The sequence below is a fragment of the Felis catus genome, chromosome A2, assembly GCF_018350175.1.
Source record: "Felis catus isolate Fca126 chromosome A2, F.catus_Fca126_mat1.0, whole genome shotgun sequence".
Taxonomy (NCBI): Eukaryota; Metazoa; Chordata; class Mammalia; order Carnivora; family Felidae; genus Felis; species Felis catus.
In genome coordinates, this window is record NC_058369.1 from 149,808,379 (window position 1) to 149,827,179 (window position 18,801).

Consider the following 18,801-nt stretch of genomic DNA (forward strand, 5'->3'; position numbering starts at 1 on the left):
TTTTTCTTCTTTGGATTGTTAGACCATAACCCGTGTTTCTCCCCAAGGACATGGCTTATCATTTGGGGGCAGGGGGGCGGGTAATGTAAATTAATTGCAAATCAGCCCTCAGTCCTCGTCTGGTAGTTTCTCTTTATTACCCGCAATTAAGTAAGAAGGACAGGAACCATGTCTTGTATTTCATTTATGCACGACCTCGTCTCTTAACACCGCGGTCCGCATAGAGTAAAATTTCAGTGTTAATTAGCTTTCCAACAGAGAGGATCAGACTAACACTTTCAAAGTACCACTCCGCGGAAAGAGCCTTTGTGAATGAGGCAGGTGCGGGAAGGAGGCTCACAGGTGATCTTAGGGGGGGGATGAAAATTCCCTAAGAGGGGCCACCAGGCCAGGAGAAAACAACTGGAGACCAAAGGGGTGCGGAGAAAAAAGGTGAAAATGAGAAAGACAAGCAAAAAGAAACAAAGCCAGCGACCGAACGAACTAAACAAAAACCAAAGAAAAAGTCAAGCTCCAGGGACGGCGCAGACCTTAAGCGAGGACGCGCGGAGGAGCGGAGATTACAGCCCAGAATCCCTTGCGGCTCCTCCTCCCCTGGCGGCAGTCTCCTAGGCAACCCGGTAAACAAGATGGCGACCGCCGGGAGCGATCCCCAGTGGCCGATGCCTTCCTCTCTCCAGGGTAGTTCACGACGTGGAGCCCAGTCGATACTGTCGCGCTCAGAAAAAGAGCGTCAGTCTTGCTGGTCTTCTTCCCCCATGGGGCAGAGACGGAAAGGTACTTTCCACAGAGCCTCGTCCTACCTGCTCCCGCAGCTCGTTCACCGCTCTGTGGAGTCGGACGCGGACGGACAGGACTGCGGGGACGAGGGCGAGAGCGAAGTGGAATCCGAGGAGTCCTCAGAGTCCGAGATGCTGAATTTGGAGGTGTGCTTTCCCCCCGTCCCCTCCCCCGCTCGCTCCCTTCTCCAGGCGTCCGGCCCTGCTACTCAGGCGGCAATGTCCCGCGCCTAAGCTCCCGCCCCTTTCTTCCCTCCTCACTCTTGGCCTGGAATATTTCCCCGCGTCTCCTTTATTTCTCAGTAGCACCTTTGGTTTCTTAAGAGTCAAGTTACACAGCGTCCTCATGGAAAAGTTTCCACCTATTTGTATCGGAGTTCTACATTTAGCTTTTAAAAGTTGTGCTTCGACAGTATGGTGAAGAGGCAGAGTTCGTGTTTGACATCCCCTACACCCTTTTCTGTGACTTTTGTGAAGTGCTCCAACACTCTCCAGCTTGTAGTCCCTTCACCCTCCTTCCTCGAGGAAACAAAAAATTACTCTCGTGATGTAATCTGATAAGCGCGAACTCAAACATTAAGTGACTTAGAAGTTTAATGTATTGCTTCTGCCAGGGGTATATAATGCATTATGCAAGACACGCACACCCACCCATCCACCCACCAGAGAAAGACCCTTAGAATGTTCGAGCAGCCGGCTCACTGTGGTAGTATTTTCACAGGTGGGGAATGTTTCTTAATTTCCCATCTGTATTGCCTGACGTTCACATTAATTGCCTTCACCTTAATATAAATTCTCTCTTTTCTACAATACCTTTTCTAAACATTACCCAATTCTACTTCTTTCCTACACTCATCATCATCCTCTTCCTTTTTTACCCCCTGGCCTAGGTTTTGGGTTTTTTTGCAGGGGTGGGAGGAGTGGGGAGTTGGTCCCTTCCTACCTCTTATCACTTCCTTCCTTTGGTCTCTAATACATTGTTTGCTTTCCTTCAAAAACACAAATTGATTGGCTTGCTTTGAATACACGATTGGATTTTCCTCTTTGTCTTGGCTGCTAGGAAACTCAGAATCAGTATTTTTCTTAATTTTAATAGTTTTTTTTTTTTTAGGTCTTTCCTCTCCCCTTTCCTCTTCCTTCATAGTCTAAACTGCTCCAAATTCTTTTCCAAAGTAGATGGAATACAGAGAAATAGAATGTTTCCAGTATCCCCTGTGACATTATGTGACATTCTGGCTTCACCACTTCTCATCTTTGCCCATTTTCTTAGCATGTGTTTCTTTGTTACTCCTGTTCTCTTTCACAGACTCCTTTTCCCATTTGTCCTCTTTCTTCCCATTCACGCCTCTGTAATTTGCGCGGTCCCTTGTTATTCCAGTCCTGCCATTAATGAACTTCACTCTTTTCCTACTTAGGCGCCCTTCTTTTGTAACATCCTTTTGCCCACTTTCAACATTTGGCCCGTTTTCCTGCCCTTACCTCCCATTTAGACTCTCCTCTTCTTCTACCTCCACCTATATGGGCTTGTTACACAATTAGTTTTTCTTAAAGTGGGCAATAGAAAATTATTTCTTATTTTATTCATCCTTTGGTGATGTACTTCGCTACCCTTCACCCTGTCTATTGCAAAACTGTAGCAGTGTTTTTACAACTTTGAGATGTTTGCATGGTTTCTACCAGCTTCCCCCAAAGGAATTCGCAGGTGGATCACCGGTTTACTTTATTATTCTAATTAACGCATGCTCTTGGGCTGTGGGGTTCATTAGTGCCGGTGTTAATCTGTCTTCAGTATGCCATTAACAAACCATAGTGGGGGTTGACTTGAACTGGTTATTCCTGGCTTGTAGGCTGTGTGTGGAAAAGTTTATTATTTCCTCCACTCATATTCTAAGTATTAATATTTATTTTGTGTTCTTACATCCTGTTTTAGCATTTTATGGCATCGAATAAGTTTTAATATGCCGAATAAACTGAAAGCTTATAAAAGCAAAGATTTAGACTTTCATGTTCAGAGATTTATGTCCATCTCCTAGCCTGGTTAAGGTTTATAATGCTGTGATGGTCCCAGCGGTTCTTGAGTGCCTATAATGTGATTAGTCTCCGGAGCCCTGGTGAACTTAAGGAGGTAAGGAGGTAGCCCAGACAGGCTGTTCAGAATACTGCCTTTGCAGTCGAAGATTTATGTACAGCCTTCGGTTGGTTTTGAGATTTTGAGCAATTTATTTCACCTCTATGTCTCATCTGTAATCTGGGAATTCTAATAATACCTACCTCACAGGAGATGTGAGAATTAAACAAGAACCTATGTGTGTAAATACTTAAAAATACATTATTTTTACTGTTACTGATACAAGTCATAATGCACATGTTTTTTATCTGCTAAGTATAGCTCATTAAGTGATTTGGTTAATTTAGCTGACTTTGAACACACATTCACTGAAAGATTGCTACGTAGGAAGCACACTTTGACTATATAGGGCAGAAGCATCTGGGCCCACGACAGGTGTCTGATGCATGGAAAGCACTCTGCTAGTAACTGTGGGTAAATGATACCTACTCATGGGGCAGTTATAAATAGCGAATTGAATAAGAAAGTCTGTTAAAACTCTTGATACAGTGTCTGATGAAGAGTAGGTTCCTAAAAATTATAGAGGTAATGCATAATAGCAATAGTAAAGACAGAAGATGAGAACATAATTGAGGACATCCGTGGTCCCTCCCCTCAAAGTCAGATAAGAATGTAAGTCACAGCTCTTCAGCATCTCGAGTGTTATCCACAGAGCTGTGTACAGATGACAGCTGGATGGCAGGGATCATGGGAGACTTCGAGGGAAGCAGACCCTTGTCTTGGTGGATGGGGTTGTGTGGGCAGCGAGATGGCAGCTGTTCCTACTGATGATTTACAGGTGAGAGCAGCTGAGGTGGGGGTCAGATTGTGGAGGGTTTTATGCTGTTTTACAGACTGTAGACTTGGGTGTCTGAGCAGAGAGGAGCCTCCCTGATTAGATTAGATTAGATTGATTAGAACTGCCCTGATGGTAGGACTGGAGACAGGGATGTCAATGAGAAGGCTCTAGCAATGTCTATGGAGGAGAAACAAAAGTCTGGATCAAAGCAGTGGGAGTGGGGATGGAAAGGGAGCTTAAAATGAAGACATTTAAAATATTTATTAAATATTGTGAGTCTAGGATGACTGTTAGGTCTATGGCATGGTCTGGGGGTGTGTTAAGGCCACTGACCACAATAGGAAACGGGGACAGGTGCAGCTGTGCATGAATGGGTTGTTTTTATGAATCACATGAGTCTGGAAATCAGGGGAGGGGGCCTAAGGGTAGGAGACCTGAGATACTCAGCACTGGAGTCTGTGAGGCCATCTAGAAAGAGGAGATGAGGGCCAAGGGAAGACCCCCAGGGGGTATAGGTATTTAAGTCGCCAGCAGATGAAGAGGAATCAGGGAAGGAAGCTGGAAAGAAATGGTAAGAGAAGGAGAAGGAGAAGAAGAGCTGTGTGATGGGAAACCAAGGCAAGAAAGAGTCTCAAGACGTTGGAAATGAGTTGTGCTGCCAGTAGGTTAAGTGGGAAGGGGTCTAACAAGTGCTCATTGGCTTTGCCCATTTGAGGGCAGCTGGAGACCTTGGCTCATGTGCTTTTGTAATGTGGTGAAGGCAGAAGCCCACCTGAAGGGAGTTGAAGAGTGACGGGGGGTGAGCAAGGGGGCACTAAAGGATGAAAAAGCAATTCTGCTCTAGCTTGGTTATTTAGGGAAACTGTAGCTAAAGCAGTGTGTAGGATTGAAGAGACTCATAGACTTGTACAGCTGGAGAAGTGACAGGGCCCGGGCCCAGGTAAGTGGCTGGTCCCTGAGCCAGGTCCCTGAGGAAACAGGAGGCGGGGGCCCTGAGTGTGGACAAGAAAGCAGTCTGCCTCTGAGACCCCAGTGAAGGGCAGAACACTGCCCAGGAACAGGTGCAGAACGCTGAGGGGGTTGATGCCTGACTGCTTCTGCTTTGCGTTGGAAGCGGAGGAGAAGTGCACCTGCTGAGAGCAGGGACTCAGGAGTAGAGGCATCTGAAGGCTGGAGGAGTGGATGAAGACTCGGTAGCCAAGGTCAGAGGTAGAAGGCAGCTGATACAGAGCAGGGGACTGGAACAGCACCAGGCCAAGCTAAAAGTTGACTCTGCAGTGGTACCAGCATGCATGGTTGTGAGGCCTCTCCCAGCCCACTCAGCTCAAAGGCAGGAGAGGTTTATGAATTCACTTAGCCATGTTTGAGCGCCCACCAGCTACCACGCACTGTATTCCTCCTCCCACTTTATGCTTCAGCTGTTTTGAGCTTCTCGTCGTTTCCCAGTGGGCCATGCACACCTTTGCCTTTGGAATTTTGTACACGTTGCCCCTTTTGCCTGCAGTACCCTTCCTGGTCCTCCTTCCTGCCCTTTCTTCCGCTTCGCCAGAACAACTCAGTTACTTGGGTCTCAACCTCATTGCTTTCTCCCCCAGCAAGCCTTTGCTAACCTCCTAATCCCCACTAGAACTGACATAAAATGGATGCCCTGCTTATAGTCAAAGCACCCTGCTCACTTGTATTGTAATATTTATCAAACTATTGAAATTGCTTGTGTACTTGTCTGGCTCCCAGATTGAATTGTAAATCCCTTAAGGATAGGCACTATGTCTTATTCATAATTCTGTCCACTGAGCCCAGCATCCTGGCTGGCATGTGCCTGGCCTGCTATAAAGATTTTTATCCCAAATGAATGATGAACATGACACCGTCCCGCCTCAGCGCAGTAGTTGATTGTGAACTTGATTCAGGTTTGGGCGTGTACACGGTAGTTTCAGTCAAGGGACAAGCAGTCAGAGACTTGAGGGTAGAGAGACACTGAAATTGCCCATGGCATACCAAGTAGAGAAGGGAGGAGGAGGGGACAGATAGACTCTGAGGAAGGGAAAGAGGAACAAACTGGAGATCTTGACATCCTCACAGAACAGGGGGAGTGGGTGTTGGAAAGGTGGAAGGACAGGTAGTTGTAGGATCACAGAGTAGGGTACTAGGGTCTGAGGTTTCTAAGGTGGAACAGTTTAGCATGATGACTAACTGGGCATGGCCCAGTCCGGGGCATGGCCATGGGAGCGAGTGGCAGAATTTGCATAGAGATCATTTAAAGTGCCTGGAGTTGAGAAGGAAACATGTGTACGTGCATGTGCTTGGGAGTAGTAGGGGTGAATGGCCATCCTCAGGCATTCTGAAGCCATCCAAGATAAAGGTAGGGCTTGTAAAGGTCTGAAAATGACCCAAGATCAGAAGGGAAAGGTGTGATACTGATAAATGGCAGGAACCTCAAAGAAGGTGTGAGGGGGTTGCCATGGGGAGGCTTGCTATGGGAATCTGGGAACATGCTGACGGTGTGGCCAGTCTCTGTATCAGTGGCTATGTTGAAAAACAGACATTTACCTCCTATCAGTCAGAGGTGTAATATCTTTTCACATCCAGGAAAAAGAGGGGTGGGTCAGGTAAACATAAGAGGTTTAGATGGAAAGTTTTGGAGGGAAGGTAACACCCCCACCTCTAATCCTACTCAGGCTTTATATAAGAAGTTGGAACTTTATTTAGAAAAGTGAGTGTCTGTTGTGACGAGCACTGGGTGTTATATGCAAGTGATGAATCACTGAATTCTCCTGAAACCACTATTGCATGGTATGTTAACTATCTAAAATTTAAATTAAAAAAAAGAAAAGTGAGTGTCTTTCCTCCATTTGTAAACAGGTTGATGGGTAAGGAAGAATGAAACATGAAGATGTGGAATTTCTAACTTCATCAATTAGTAGAAACAACTCATTTATTGGGAACACTTCTACAGTTCTAGGCAAGGCACTAAGAGCTTTATATGCACTATTTTTTTTTTTCATTTTCCCTAAAACATTGAGAGAAGGTAATCAAATTTCCTATTTATAGATGAAGAATATGGGCAAAGTTGTAAATTCAAAATGGCAGATCTGGGGTTCAAGCCAAGCCTGCCCAGCCCCAAAGCCTGTGCCCTATCTTCATATGAGTGATATTTGCTCCTCTGGGCTAGTGGAAATGGGCTGGGGGCAGGGGAGAAACTCTTTTTAGTAGCATACAAGCATACACCTATGTAGTTGCACCTCAGTACCAGCGGCCTGAGCATCATTGTTGATTCCTGAATGAGTGCAGAGCTGGAAAGGGTGTTTTGCCATCATGGTCCCCATGCTGGTCATGGTTAGTTATCTTGGTGTGATTGATGGGATTACTGGATTTTGTGTCCTCATGCTGGTGTTAGTGTTAAAGTGTTGGTCATTGTAGAGTCGAAGTCAGTTCAAACATAGCACTGATCTACCTGTTGTCTCTTCTGTTTGTTTTTTTTTTGGCGGGGGGTGGTGCGGGGGAGAGGGCATGTGGAGTCACCACTGGTTCATGGCTTTCTATGGACCAAGGGCCAACCTCCTTATGGAAATGATTATTACCCTTTGAATAAATCTTGTAAATTGTATGAATCTGGCAAAATTAGCTAATAGAAAGCAAATCAAGAACCTATTTTTTCCAGCAAGAATACCAGATTTAGAAGAGTAATTGCCTTGGGGCGCCTGGGTGGCTCAGTTGGTTAAGCATCCAACTTCAGCTCAGGTCATAATCTCACAGCTCCTGGGTTTGAGCCCTGAGTCAGGCTCTGCAGAGCCTGGAACCTGCTTCGGATTCTGTGTCTCACATGCGCTCGCGCTCCCTCTCTCTCTCTCTCTCAAAAATAAACATTAAAAAAAATTTTTTTTTTAAGTAATTGCCTTAATTTGGATGTAACCATCCTTTTGGGTGTAGGCAAGCAGTCTAGTACGGCGGTTGGAATTGCCCTGGAGTCAGACAGATTCAAGTTTGTCCTCTGTTTCTGTCATATACTAGCTATGTGGTTTCAGGCAAGTTAACCCCTGGAAGCCTTAGTTTCTTCACCTGTAAAATGGAACTAAGAGTACCTACCTCAGGGTTGTCAAGAGGATTCAATGAGTTGCTTACTGAGAGCTCTTAGCGCCTGGAACCGAGAAGCAATCAACGTAGCTATCACCACTAATGGTGACGCTTCCACTGCCATTGTGTTCCTTCACTGTGAATACCTAAAGCAAGTGACCGCCTGAAAATGCAGTGGCAATGGAAGCACGGATTAGATAGATATTTATTTAATTATATGTCCTATGTATGTGTCCTCAACACAGAATTTTCTTCAGGGCTGGTAAATTTTGGAGGGGTCAGCTCCTGAGTATGTAATATACAAGGTAAGTGCTGTCTATAAGGACGTGGATTGTTCTTTTCTAATGGAAGTCCTTTGTCCTCTCTGGTGTTTGTTTGTTTGTGGGTTTTTTTTGCAGGAGGAATTTGATGGGGTCCTGAGAGAGGAGGTCGTGGCCAACGCCCTTCACCAGTTGGGGCGCTCAGGTTCTGGCACTGAGCAGGTCTACCTCAATCTAACTTTATCAGTGAGTATGACAAGATCACCATGGGTTGGCTGCGTCTTGATACTGGTTGGACCATATCTATTTTTCCTGATACTCATAGCTTTTGGGGTGGCCCTAGATCTCAGAGTCTTGCATTTGATGGAGACTGACAAGAAGAGTTATTTCTGTAATGTTAGGCATCAAAGAGCCCTGGGCAATCCAGTAATCAGGCCCTGAATTCCTTTGTTTCCATTCCCTTTAGACTCTTGCTTTTATCTTAAGTAGTCTATATTATAGTAATCAATGCTTTCTTTCCAGAAGTTGAATTTAACTCTGTGAAACCAATCAAAAATTCTTTAAGAATTTTCTCTCTGATCAGTGCCAGGACTAAAATTAATATCTAAATCCAAGGGAACAAAGTATTTTGGTATTGACTTTCCGCTCCCACTCCCAAGCATATCAAGAAACAAGTAGCTTTGAGCTATAACTCACTTTCCAGACATACTGTTATTCATCAATTTTCAAGATATCACTACTAACACATAATCTTGGCACTTTTATCATAAGAGAAGCTGTAAGAGCAAAGTACAGACTCTTCCTTTTGTTTCTTTATAGTCCTAGAGAAATAATTTAACTCTTTTTGCTTCCTTATATTGTAAAGTATTAAATATTCCTTGGAGATCCACACAATAAATGCAGATATATAGGTGAAAAAAAGCACACTGAAATTTTGCTATTGTACCATAATTTGGCTAAATATAAATCACGGCAAACAAAGCATATACGGTCGCAATCTTGTTCTGTCTTGGATTTGAACTAGTAAACTATCCAAGAAATGTTAAGCTCGTTTCTTCCGTGCCGATTCTATTGCCTATCCTTCGAGGACAGCCTATTAAGGCTGTAATCTTTTACTCTTTTCACTTTATAACATTTTGTGGATGACTCAGACAGTTAGGCAATAACTTACAGGGAGCATCCTATGTGCATTGCCCTATGTTAGGCATCGGGGTGGTAGATCATTCCAGCATCCAATATATCCCCATACAAGTCCATTTCAATCAGTATTCTACTTATGTATGTAGTGCTATGACTTAAATTGATCTACCAAAAAAAAAAAAAAAGAAAGAAAAAAAGCAATCCTTTGAAATTTATTTCAGCAAGATGGACTGACACTTAACTTACTTTGCCGCTGACCTCCTTACATTTGAGATATTACATGTTGAATTACTTTGCCTTCATAACCTGCCTCACTGAATACACTTTTTTAGGGTTTCCTGGTTTAGTGATCCCCCCCTTATATCTTAAGTTACATGTTATTGTTTAATTTTTCTTATTACTTATGTACATAGGCTTTCCTCCCAAAGTCCTGAGTTTCTTAGGGGCATCGTATAGGTCTACTCCACCATTGCACTGTATTTCTCATTGTGCACAATGCCTTGTACCTGGTAGGTTTTCAGTACATATTTTTAAAAAAATGTTTAAAAACGTTTTTATTGATTTTTCAGAGACAGAGCATGGGAGAGAGAGAGAACAAGTAGGGGAGAGGCAGAGAAAGAGGGAGACACAGAATCCAAAGCAGGCTCCAGGCTCTGAGCTGTCAGCACAGAGCCCGATGCGGGGCTCGAACCCACAAATCGTGAGATCATGACCTGGGCCGAAGTCGGACGCTCAACCGACTAAGCCACCCAGGCGCCCCTTCAGTACATATTTATTACACCTTCATTGAACATTTTTATCATTCTATTAGAGAACTTGCTTATCAGGATACTTCACTGGCTGGCTTTTTCTGATTCTGACACTGCAACATAAACCAGTAATAAGAGTCTGTTCCAAGGGACCACATTCCCCTCCACTCTACCTTGAAGTTCTCTAGAAGCAAGATTTTGTGGAAAGAATCCTGGAGAAGGATTCAGGAGACTTGGATCAGCTACTTTGATGCTAACTTGCTGTGTGATTTTAGATTATTTCCATCCCTCTCTGTCCCTCATATTCCTCATCTCCAAATTGGGAATAGTCTGCCCTATGGATCTCAGTTTTATTTGAACAGAGGAGATCACTGTGAAGGAGGAGCTTTGAATAGGAGGACCCTAAGTGTAGGTGATAATGTCATTAATGATCTCCTGATTACTCAGGAGATCTCTTTAGCATTTCATTTAAATTCCAGGCATCTGCCTTCTACTAGAGAAAGGCTTTGGCCTTACTGCTATTACGTGATGTGTTTTTTTTTGGTTTGGTTTTGTTTCTGTTTTTTAATAATAAAACTCTGCTCTAAAGGTCTATGTGACACTGCTTTAATTTGCCTTTTCATGTTGTATTTGTTCTTGCTAATACCACTAATTTTCCAAGCTACGTTCTGCTTCAGAGAAATGCATTTTTAAAAGGAGTCTGTAGTCTGCTTTGAGATCCTGTTAGTAGTCGGCTTCAGATTTAGTTCTTTCATTTAATTACTACACTTTTGAAAGAAATTGTGGATTTCTTTCTGTCATCTATTATTTCTACGTGTCATGAGAAGGCTGAAGACTAACCTGTTAAAGCAACATTAAAGCGTTTTTCCTTTTCTTTTCTCAGGGTTGTGGTTTAATTGACATTAGCATTCTCTGTGAATATGTTCACCTACAAAAGTTGGATCTTTCGCTAAATAAAATTGAAGGTATGTAATTTTCATTCTAGTAGATTGATGGATCATTCAGTTATTTCCAAATGGAAGCTTTGCGGTACCTGATATGGTTTAATTCCACCAAACTTGATGTAAATGCTATTGTGGAGCCATTTGCATATTGATGCTCTCCTTGGCATATAAAAAAAAGTCACCATGACTGATGAGTAAAGAAAGAGGCACCGGTCAGCAAACATTACGTTATGCTACCGTTGAAATGCACTCAGTGATGTTGAAGAGTAGCCCACTGAATGTTTGCTTTGTTTTTTCCTTGAAAGAGATGGCTCATTACTTCTTAAATGCTTCCTGAATATTTGATGATTCCCTTGTCTTTCCCACTATTAGTTTATTCAATGCAGATGAATTGGTCCCCACCGTCCCCCCCCCCTTTTTTTCCCCCTTTAATGGATTCTTTTCTTTATTTTGCCTTTCTACGTTTTAATTCTGGCCAGTTACCTCTGTTCTTATTTGAGCACCAGGGATTCACACATTTATTTTTTCCTCCCTTTTTCTGCTGTCTCTATACATGTGGTTGACTCTTTCAACTCCCACCATTTGTAGTTCCCTGTCACGTATTTGTTGTGACCTCTTGCTCACATTTAATGAAATTAGTCACATCTTCTTCGGAACTTGATTCTTATTTCTAATTCTCGGGTCTTATTTGAAGCCGAAGTGGCCAGTGTCTGTTGGCTTACACTTCGATGGAAGTCAGCAGTTGTTACTTCGAACCTGTTTTCTTCACTGATCGTCTTTCCACTCGCTTCTTTGGCCTTTATTGTGACAGTTAAGTGTTGCTGATGCGGTTTTCCCTGGCTCGTGTCTGATTTCTTCCCCTCCTGTGACAGCAATAATTAAAATTCAGCCTTGCTTTTCAGTGGCTAAGAAGTATTCCAGCATTGTTTATTCCTCAAATGCTACTGTTTTGAAAGACTTATTACTTTTTTTCTAGTTGTTTTAAATCTTTTTTTTTTTTTAATGGAAAATTACAAAAGTGCAATCGGAGACTATTGTAATGAACATTCAAGATTCCACACTTATTGGCTCATGGCCCGGCTGGTTTCACCTATACCTCTCTCTCCACCTTCCCCGGGGCTATTGTAGTTTTTTTTTTAATGTTTTATTTATTTTTTAAATGTTTGTTTGTTTATTTATTTATTTATTTATTTATTTATTTATTTATTTATTTATTTATTTATTTATTTATTTTGAGAGAGAGAGCGAGAGAGAGAGCGCGAGCGTGCACGTAGTGCACCAACAGGGGAGGGGCAGAGAGAGAGGAGAGAGAGAATCTCAAGCAGGCTCCCCACTGTCAGTGAAGTGCCTGGCCAGGGCTCCTTCCCTGAAGCAAAGAGCAGGACCTGAGCAGAGATCAGGAGGAGTCGGCTGAGCCACCCTAGGGGTCCCTCCCCAGGGTTATCTTAAAGCAAATCTAAGTATCCAATCTTGGGAAACAGTTCTCTGCGGTTCTGGCAGGAGCTGCCCCGCCCCCCACCACTCCAAGGTTGGTTTCCTTTCCTGGATAAGGAATTGCCCCGTGTAGCCATGGGGGCTTCATATCTTGGCATCCACAGTTGCGAATGGCGCTTTCCTCCCATCAGTCTTCTTTCATCTTTTACGGCCCATTTTTGTAGCTCATCAAGTGTTTGGGAACCAACTGTAAGGCGCAGCTTTCTGAACCTTTATGATGTAGACCAGATTTCAACTTGCATCAGAGTCACCTGGGGGGCCTGTTAAAACGCCGATGGCTGTGCCCCACCCTCAGTTTCTGATTCTGTAGCTCTGGGGTGGGACTTGAGGATTTGCATTTCTAAATTAGTTCCCTGGGGAAGCGGATGTTTCCCATCCGCGACCACACTTTGAGAACCACCGTCGTAGACGCAAGGAACTCCTGCCATCTGGTGGACACGGGGGTCACTGCACCGAGTGGGGATCATTGGGCCTGCGTGGGTCAGAAGCCCAGCAACCTAGACCATGCATTTTTTTTTCCCTGTCAGAGTGATTTGAAGGCTTTGGTGGTGCATAAAGCGTGAGACGTACTCGCCGTTTCCTTATCTCCACCTGCGTGGTAGCTGCTGCTTCTGCTTAAGACAGCTCCTCCGTGCGGCACCTACCTGCCCACAGAAAGATCAGCTCCAGGGAGGTTCGGGGGCTGCTGGACCGTAGTAGTGTTGAGGCCACTACTGACTGCTAGACATGGAGCTGAGCTCAGAAGGACAAATGGGCAAGACTTGCGAAGTAATGGCCGTTTCTCCGGTGTCCTTTTCCAGGCGGCCTTCCTTCACGGCATCAGTTGCCACCAAAATGTTAAAGTCTCAGTGTATTTGTCTGTCCGAGAACAATTCCATAAAGACAGGCTAACAAAGGGTGTGACTTAGAGCAGAGGAATGAAGTAGAATTTGGTGGGGATCTTGCGAAAGGGGCGGGCCGGGTGGCTGTCGCTCATGGTGCCTGCTTCACCCGCCCCTGGGCAGGGCCCTCGCTGCTGGCCTTGCCCCCTTCTCTGGGTGTGTCTGCCACCTGGTGACAGGGCGAAGCAGTGGGCTCAGCTTCAGGTGTGGGGGCTCCATCCTCCCACCAGGGGCCTTCCTCTGAGGGATCCTAATAGCTGCTCCTGTGACATAGAATGAAAAGAGAGAAAGAGCAGGGGATGCTGTTATTATGACTGTTTTCAGGTGGAAACAGGTGTTCCTGCTAAATCCTCCTCCTAGGAGTCTTCTGTGTCTTTTTCTAACTCCTGCTGCCCAGAAGCGAGCCTCTGCCCTAAAGGGGCAGAGAAAGGCCGCACAGCACGTCACCGTTTTTGTGTTTTATGTGTACCAGCCTTGGAGCCCAACCCTTTACTTGGTATTCGAGGTTTAGAGTCTTTGCTTGGGATAAAATGGAAAACTCTGACCTGCTTCCAAACCAAGCCAGAGTCCAAGTAAAATAATAGCAATAATTGAAATCACTTCAAATTAATGAGGTTTAGGATTCAGTCCAACTACAACAAAATTGAATTTGTATCAAAGAAAGTTCTCTAACTGGGGCATTTTCGGTCTTTCTGAAAAGACTTAATTCAGTTACTTAGGGGCTAATATCAAGAGGATTATCTAAGGCTTTCGTTTCTTGTCCTTGGCTCCAAGGCTGGTACTTTTTGAAGCATTTGGCTGTTAGTGCACGGGAGAGCGGGCTGGGACATGGAAGGTGCACTGGTCACTTGAAAAGGGGGATGGGAGTGGTGGGGAGGCCCTGGGGAGGAAGGTTCAAATTAGGAGCTCATGGAGAGCTTTCTACCCTTGGTGTGTTTCACACATTTCTATTTTTCTCCATTTCACTTGTTTGGAATAATTTAGTGCCTGCAACTGGTGTAATTAAAAAATGTTCTGATGTAACACATGCTGTTTTTAACGGCGTAGTCTAATTTTTATTTTATTGGCTTATCTTGTTCTGTATTTGTTTTTCCCCTCAGATTTGTCCTGTGTGAGTTGTATGCCTTACCTTCTAGAACTTAATGCTTCTCACAACAAACTGACTACGTTCTTCAATTTCAAGCCGCCCAAAAATCTCAAGGTAGAGTTTTATCAATACATTAATTACATACGTTAACTGGTCTGCAAAGGACATTCACAAGCAAAACAGCACTAAAATAGGGAATTTTGAGAGCATAAGATATGGGAGTAAATCGGGAATTTTGAGAGCATAAGATATGGGAGTAAATCGTATAAAGGCCTGAAATGAAATAAAAGGGGATGTGTGTATCACTTATTTATGGAAAAGGAAGGTGGTCTGTCTGCAGATAATCTCTTTAGGAAGCTTTGCTAAAGCATAGTGTTCAGGCTGAAGCAACGGACTTCCTTCGGTCTCTCCCCCACATTCAAATACTGGCAATTATTTGTGTATTTTTAACATAGTATAAAATTTTATACCTGGAAAATCTGTAAAAATTTCCTTGGGAGCTCAAATTTTGCCTCCTTATTGATCCAACCTCCCCCCCCCCCCCCCCCGTTTTCTTTTTCTCTTTTCTTTTTTTTTTTTTTTTTTTTTTTTTGAGCGATGATTTCAGATCTGCATCCGTCTCTGAGGTTGCTCCTGCACCTGACACTGAACTTAACCCTGTGAGCAGCCTGTTCCCTGCCGTGTCTCGTGCATTCATGTGCACACAGACCACCTGGGGCTCTCGTGAAACTAGGGATTCTGAGCCAGGACATCCCAAGTCAGGCCTGAGACTGGGGTGTTTAACAACCGCCTCAGGCGATGCCCCTGCTGGGGGTCCATGGGCCACACTTCAGCAGAGAGGTTACAGACTGGTGGTTCCCAGACTTTTCTGCACATTGCAGTCCCCTGGGGACTTCTCAAAACTAATGGCTGGATCTCAGTGCCAGAAAGTCTGATTCAAGAGGTCCAAGGTAAGGCCCAGGCCTGGAATTTTTTTTTTTTTGTTTTTTTAATTATTAACTGTCACCAATTTTATTTCATTGTTTTTTTAAAGTTTATTTGGGGCCTGCATGGCTCAGTCAGTGAAGCGTCCAACTTTGGCTCAGGTCATGATCTCACGGTTCATGGGTTCGAGCCCCACATCGGGCTCTGTGCCGACCACTCGGAGCCTGGAGCCTGCTTCGGATTCTGTGTCTCCCTCTCTCTCTGCCCCTCCCCCACTTATGCTCTGTCTCTCTCTCTCTCAAAATAAATAAACATTATTATTTTTAATGTTTATTTTTGAGAGAGAGAAGGAGAAAATGAGAAGGGGCGGGGCAGAGACCGAACCCCAAGCAGGCTCCACCCTCAGCTCTGAGTTCAACATGAGGCTCCAGTCAGGGCTCTATCTCAAGGCCTGAGCCAAAATTGAGAGTGGGATGCTTGACTGACAGAGCCACCCAGGTGCCCCCCAGACGTGGAATTTTTAAAACAACCCCAGGTGGCTCTAATGTACCGGCAAATTTGGGAACCATTGCTACAAGTTTGGGATTAATAATCTAGTAGACTAAAATATTTCATTAAGTAGTTTAAGGAATGGGCATCAATTATTGCCTTTTATTATCTATTTTATTTTATTTACAAACCGAATTGCCTTAGATCCCACGTATTCTGCCAGAGCTTGCACAAATAAGAAAATTTGTGTGAAATCAAGAACCTCACATCACCTGTATTGCCAGTGAGACACTTTTCTTAATTTTTCTTCTGTTCACTCCATTTTTATCAGTAGTGGGTTTTTTTTTTTCCTCCTTCGAAATTAGAGTGATTGCCAATCACTCACCGTGGCTTTGTCCAAATAAGCCACACGAGGTACCTGTTTGTACTCGGTGTGGGGCCACACGGTCTCCAGGTTATCGCGAATTGTATTTGCAGGGCTGTTTTCTTTTCCCTCCTTTGCTGCCCCCTTCTGCTTTGTCCTAAGCCCCAGGCCACTTAGTCATGGCAACAGCGTGACACCATCCCCGAGAAAAACTTCCTTGGAAGTTCTTCCATTCACATCCTTACCTCCTCCTCCCCCAAGGAGGCTTCACGAATGAACAAAAGCATCTCAGATACCCCATCTGTAAGGTTCCGAGCTCCCCAAGAGTAACGAGCTAATCTATTGGTAACTTTAGGTGCCTGCAAATTGCCAGACTGCCCTGGCGGGGTGCTTCAGCCCCACACGAACTCTGTGTGAGCCTGGGGACAATGACCACGGCCTTCCTGTGTTTTCAGTACATTATCTTATGTAATCCTCCCTGTGCTTTCCCAGTAAGTCAGGCCTGTGTTCAACAGGCCACCCCCTTGAAAAGCTCTGCTTCCTTTCCACTTAATATCTGTGAGCCTTGTGCCACCAGCCAAGAAGGCATACCTCTGAAGAACAGAGGCTTGTTCTCAAACGCTCTTGGTATTTCCCAGAATGCTTTTGCTTTTAGCAGGTACACAAGGTTCATTTGACGGATGGGACTTTAGGCAAGACTTCAGGTCCATTGGAACTCCCAGGGGGAGTCCGCGATCTCAGGGCCCTTTAAGGTCTCTCAGCCAGGCTGGCATCATAGCCGCATAGAGGGCACAATATTGGCGTATCACCCCCACAGGGGTAGAGTTAGAGATGAGCAGGCGCAGCTGTGGCACGAGAAGAACGGTGTTAATAAAAAGCATTAATTACAAGAAAGCCTAGATCATTATGTTTATGTCAAGTCCATCACAACTAGACAGAAGACAAAAGTGGATATGGAACTTCATTCCATCATGCCACAATGACTTCTTTCTTTGGTCATGGTCTGCCTTTTACCTAGTTGGAATGTATGGATGCATACAACGTGGTGTTCCCATTGCTTGTTTGTTTTTTCATGCTAACAGCATTTTGTTTGCACGTTACTATTTCTTCACATGGTCCGCACATTTGTGTTTTACCGACTATGTGGTCCTGTTGCCATAGTGCCTGTAATTGACTTGATCCGTTTTCTTCTGCCACTTGTGTTTCCAACATGTTTTTTGGTATTCAGTATGGAAAAGTTTTAATATTTAAAGCATTTCGTATTTAATACATTGATAAAATAATCTTAGTACTTGTTTGGGGGTGAGATCAGTGTTTTGAAAAGTTTTATTTCTTAATCATTTTTGTTCATCTTTTGCTAGTGGGTGAGAAGTTAAACAAAGTCCTTGCACGTTTTTTTCAGTCTCCTGGTTTTTGAACAGGAACGACTGATGTTGCCGAAAATGCTTTCCTGAAATAGTCAATTTTGAGAAAGGGTGTTAAGTGGATGAGATGTAGCCCTGAGGGATGAATGGGAAAGATTTTTCTGGCACTTGCGCGGAGTAGAAAAGGCACAGGGAAGATAAGAATGTGAGCTCAGTGAGCTCAGCTTCCTGGGCAGTAGACAAAATGAAAGATGAGGTGGTAAGAGTGAAATCGAGGGGAGTCTTCAAGGGAGATTAAGAAAGTTTGAAGTAACTGCTGGAAAGGGAGAGAGGAACGTCAGGAATCAAAAACGTCTGGGTTGTCGCGGTGTCTGCACTGGCCACAGGGAAGGGGCTCCTCCCCAGTACCTCTCAGAGTGAGCAGACGAGGATCTGGTAAGGAAATAGCTGTGTTAGCCGTGGCGTATTTTCAGCTCTAAACTCTAACCCCGCACCCAGAAAGGTATTTTTCTTGTGCGATGAATTGTTGTGGTTAAGTGAACGAAAAAAAAAACTTTGACATCCCGTTCTCTTTTTCTCATCAGAAGGTGGATTTTTCCTGCAACCAAATTTCTGAAATGTGTGATTTGTCGGCTTACCAGGCTCTCACTAAACTCATTTTGGACAGTATCCTTTGAATGTACAAAGGGGAAATTGGGGCGTCATAGGCCCATTAATAAGCGTATACTTGGATGACGTGAAGTGGTGGCAGAATTTGCTAGAGATGGCTGACGCACCTGAGTGGTTAAGAAGTGATATTCACAAAAGGAAGAAAGATAGTGTATTTACCAAGGAGTAAGATCGTAAGCCAGACTTGTCAAGAGCATCTTACACCCAAAAAGCTAAGTAAGACAGTTATTCTTCTGATAAACATAGGTTTATTTTTCTAGAACCAGATAAGAAGTTCTGTTTTTTTTTTTCCTTTTTTAATGTTTGTCTATTCTTGAGAGAGAGAGAGCGTGAGTGTGCGTGCACTCACGTGCACGCGAGCAGGGGAGGGGCAGAGAGCAAGGGGGACACAGAATCTGAAGCAGGCTCCAGGCTCTGAGCGGTCAGCACAGAGCCCGATGTGGGGCTCGAACCCATGAACCATGAGGTCATGAGCTGAGCCAAAGTCGGATGCTCAACTGACGGAGCCACCCAGGTGCTCCAAGAAGTTCTGTTTTAACTAACTCTTCAAATTTACTTAAACTTGGGCCCTCATTTATTTAAATTCAATATCTGAAAATCCAGCCATGACCAAAAGGAATATAAGTGATTTTTTATTTTACGAAAGCATTTATAGTAAGCTCCCTTTGAATAGCAAG

General features: G+C 44.1%; 1 protein-coding gene across 5 annotated transcripts in view; it reads left to right on the top strand.

The window, feature by feature from the left end:
- The first annotated feature begins 357 nt into the window (after positions 1–357).
- The window catches only part of LRGUK (leucine rich repeats and guanylate kinase domain containing), a 106,930-nt gene continuing 88,486 nt past the window's right edge, over positions 358–18,801 (top strand). Inside the window, exons 1-5 of one of the 5 annotated variants that reach the window (XM_045052775.1) lie at positions 360–926; positions 8,158–8,265; positions 10,792–10,873; positions 14,328–14,428; positions 18,040–18,121. In XM_045052775.1, coding sequence (XP_044908710.1) covers positions 630–926; positions 8,158–8,265; positions 10,792–10,873; positions 14,328–14,428; positions 18,040–18,121 — 670 coding nt within the window. In that variant the 5' untranslated portion in view covers positions 360–629. Of the gene's footprint in view, positions 927–8,157; positions 8,266–10,791; positions 10,874–14,327; positions 14,429–18,039; positions 18,122–18,801 lie in introns of all 5 variants that reach the window. The other 4 variants (XM_023250582.2, XM_023250581.2, XM_023250584.2 and 1 more) reach the window with 4 other exon arrangements.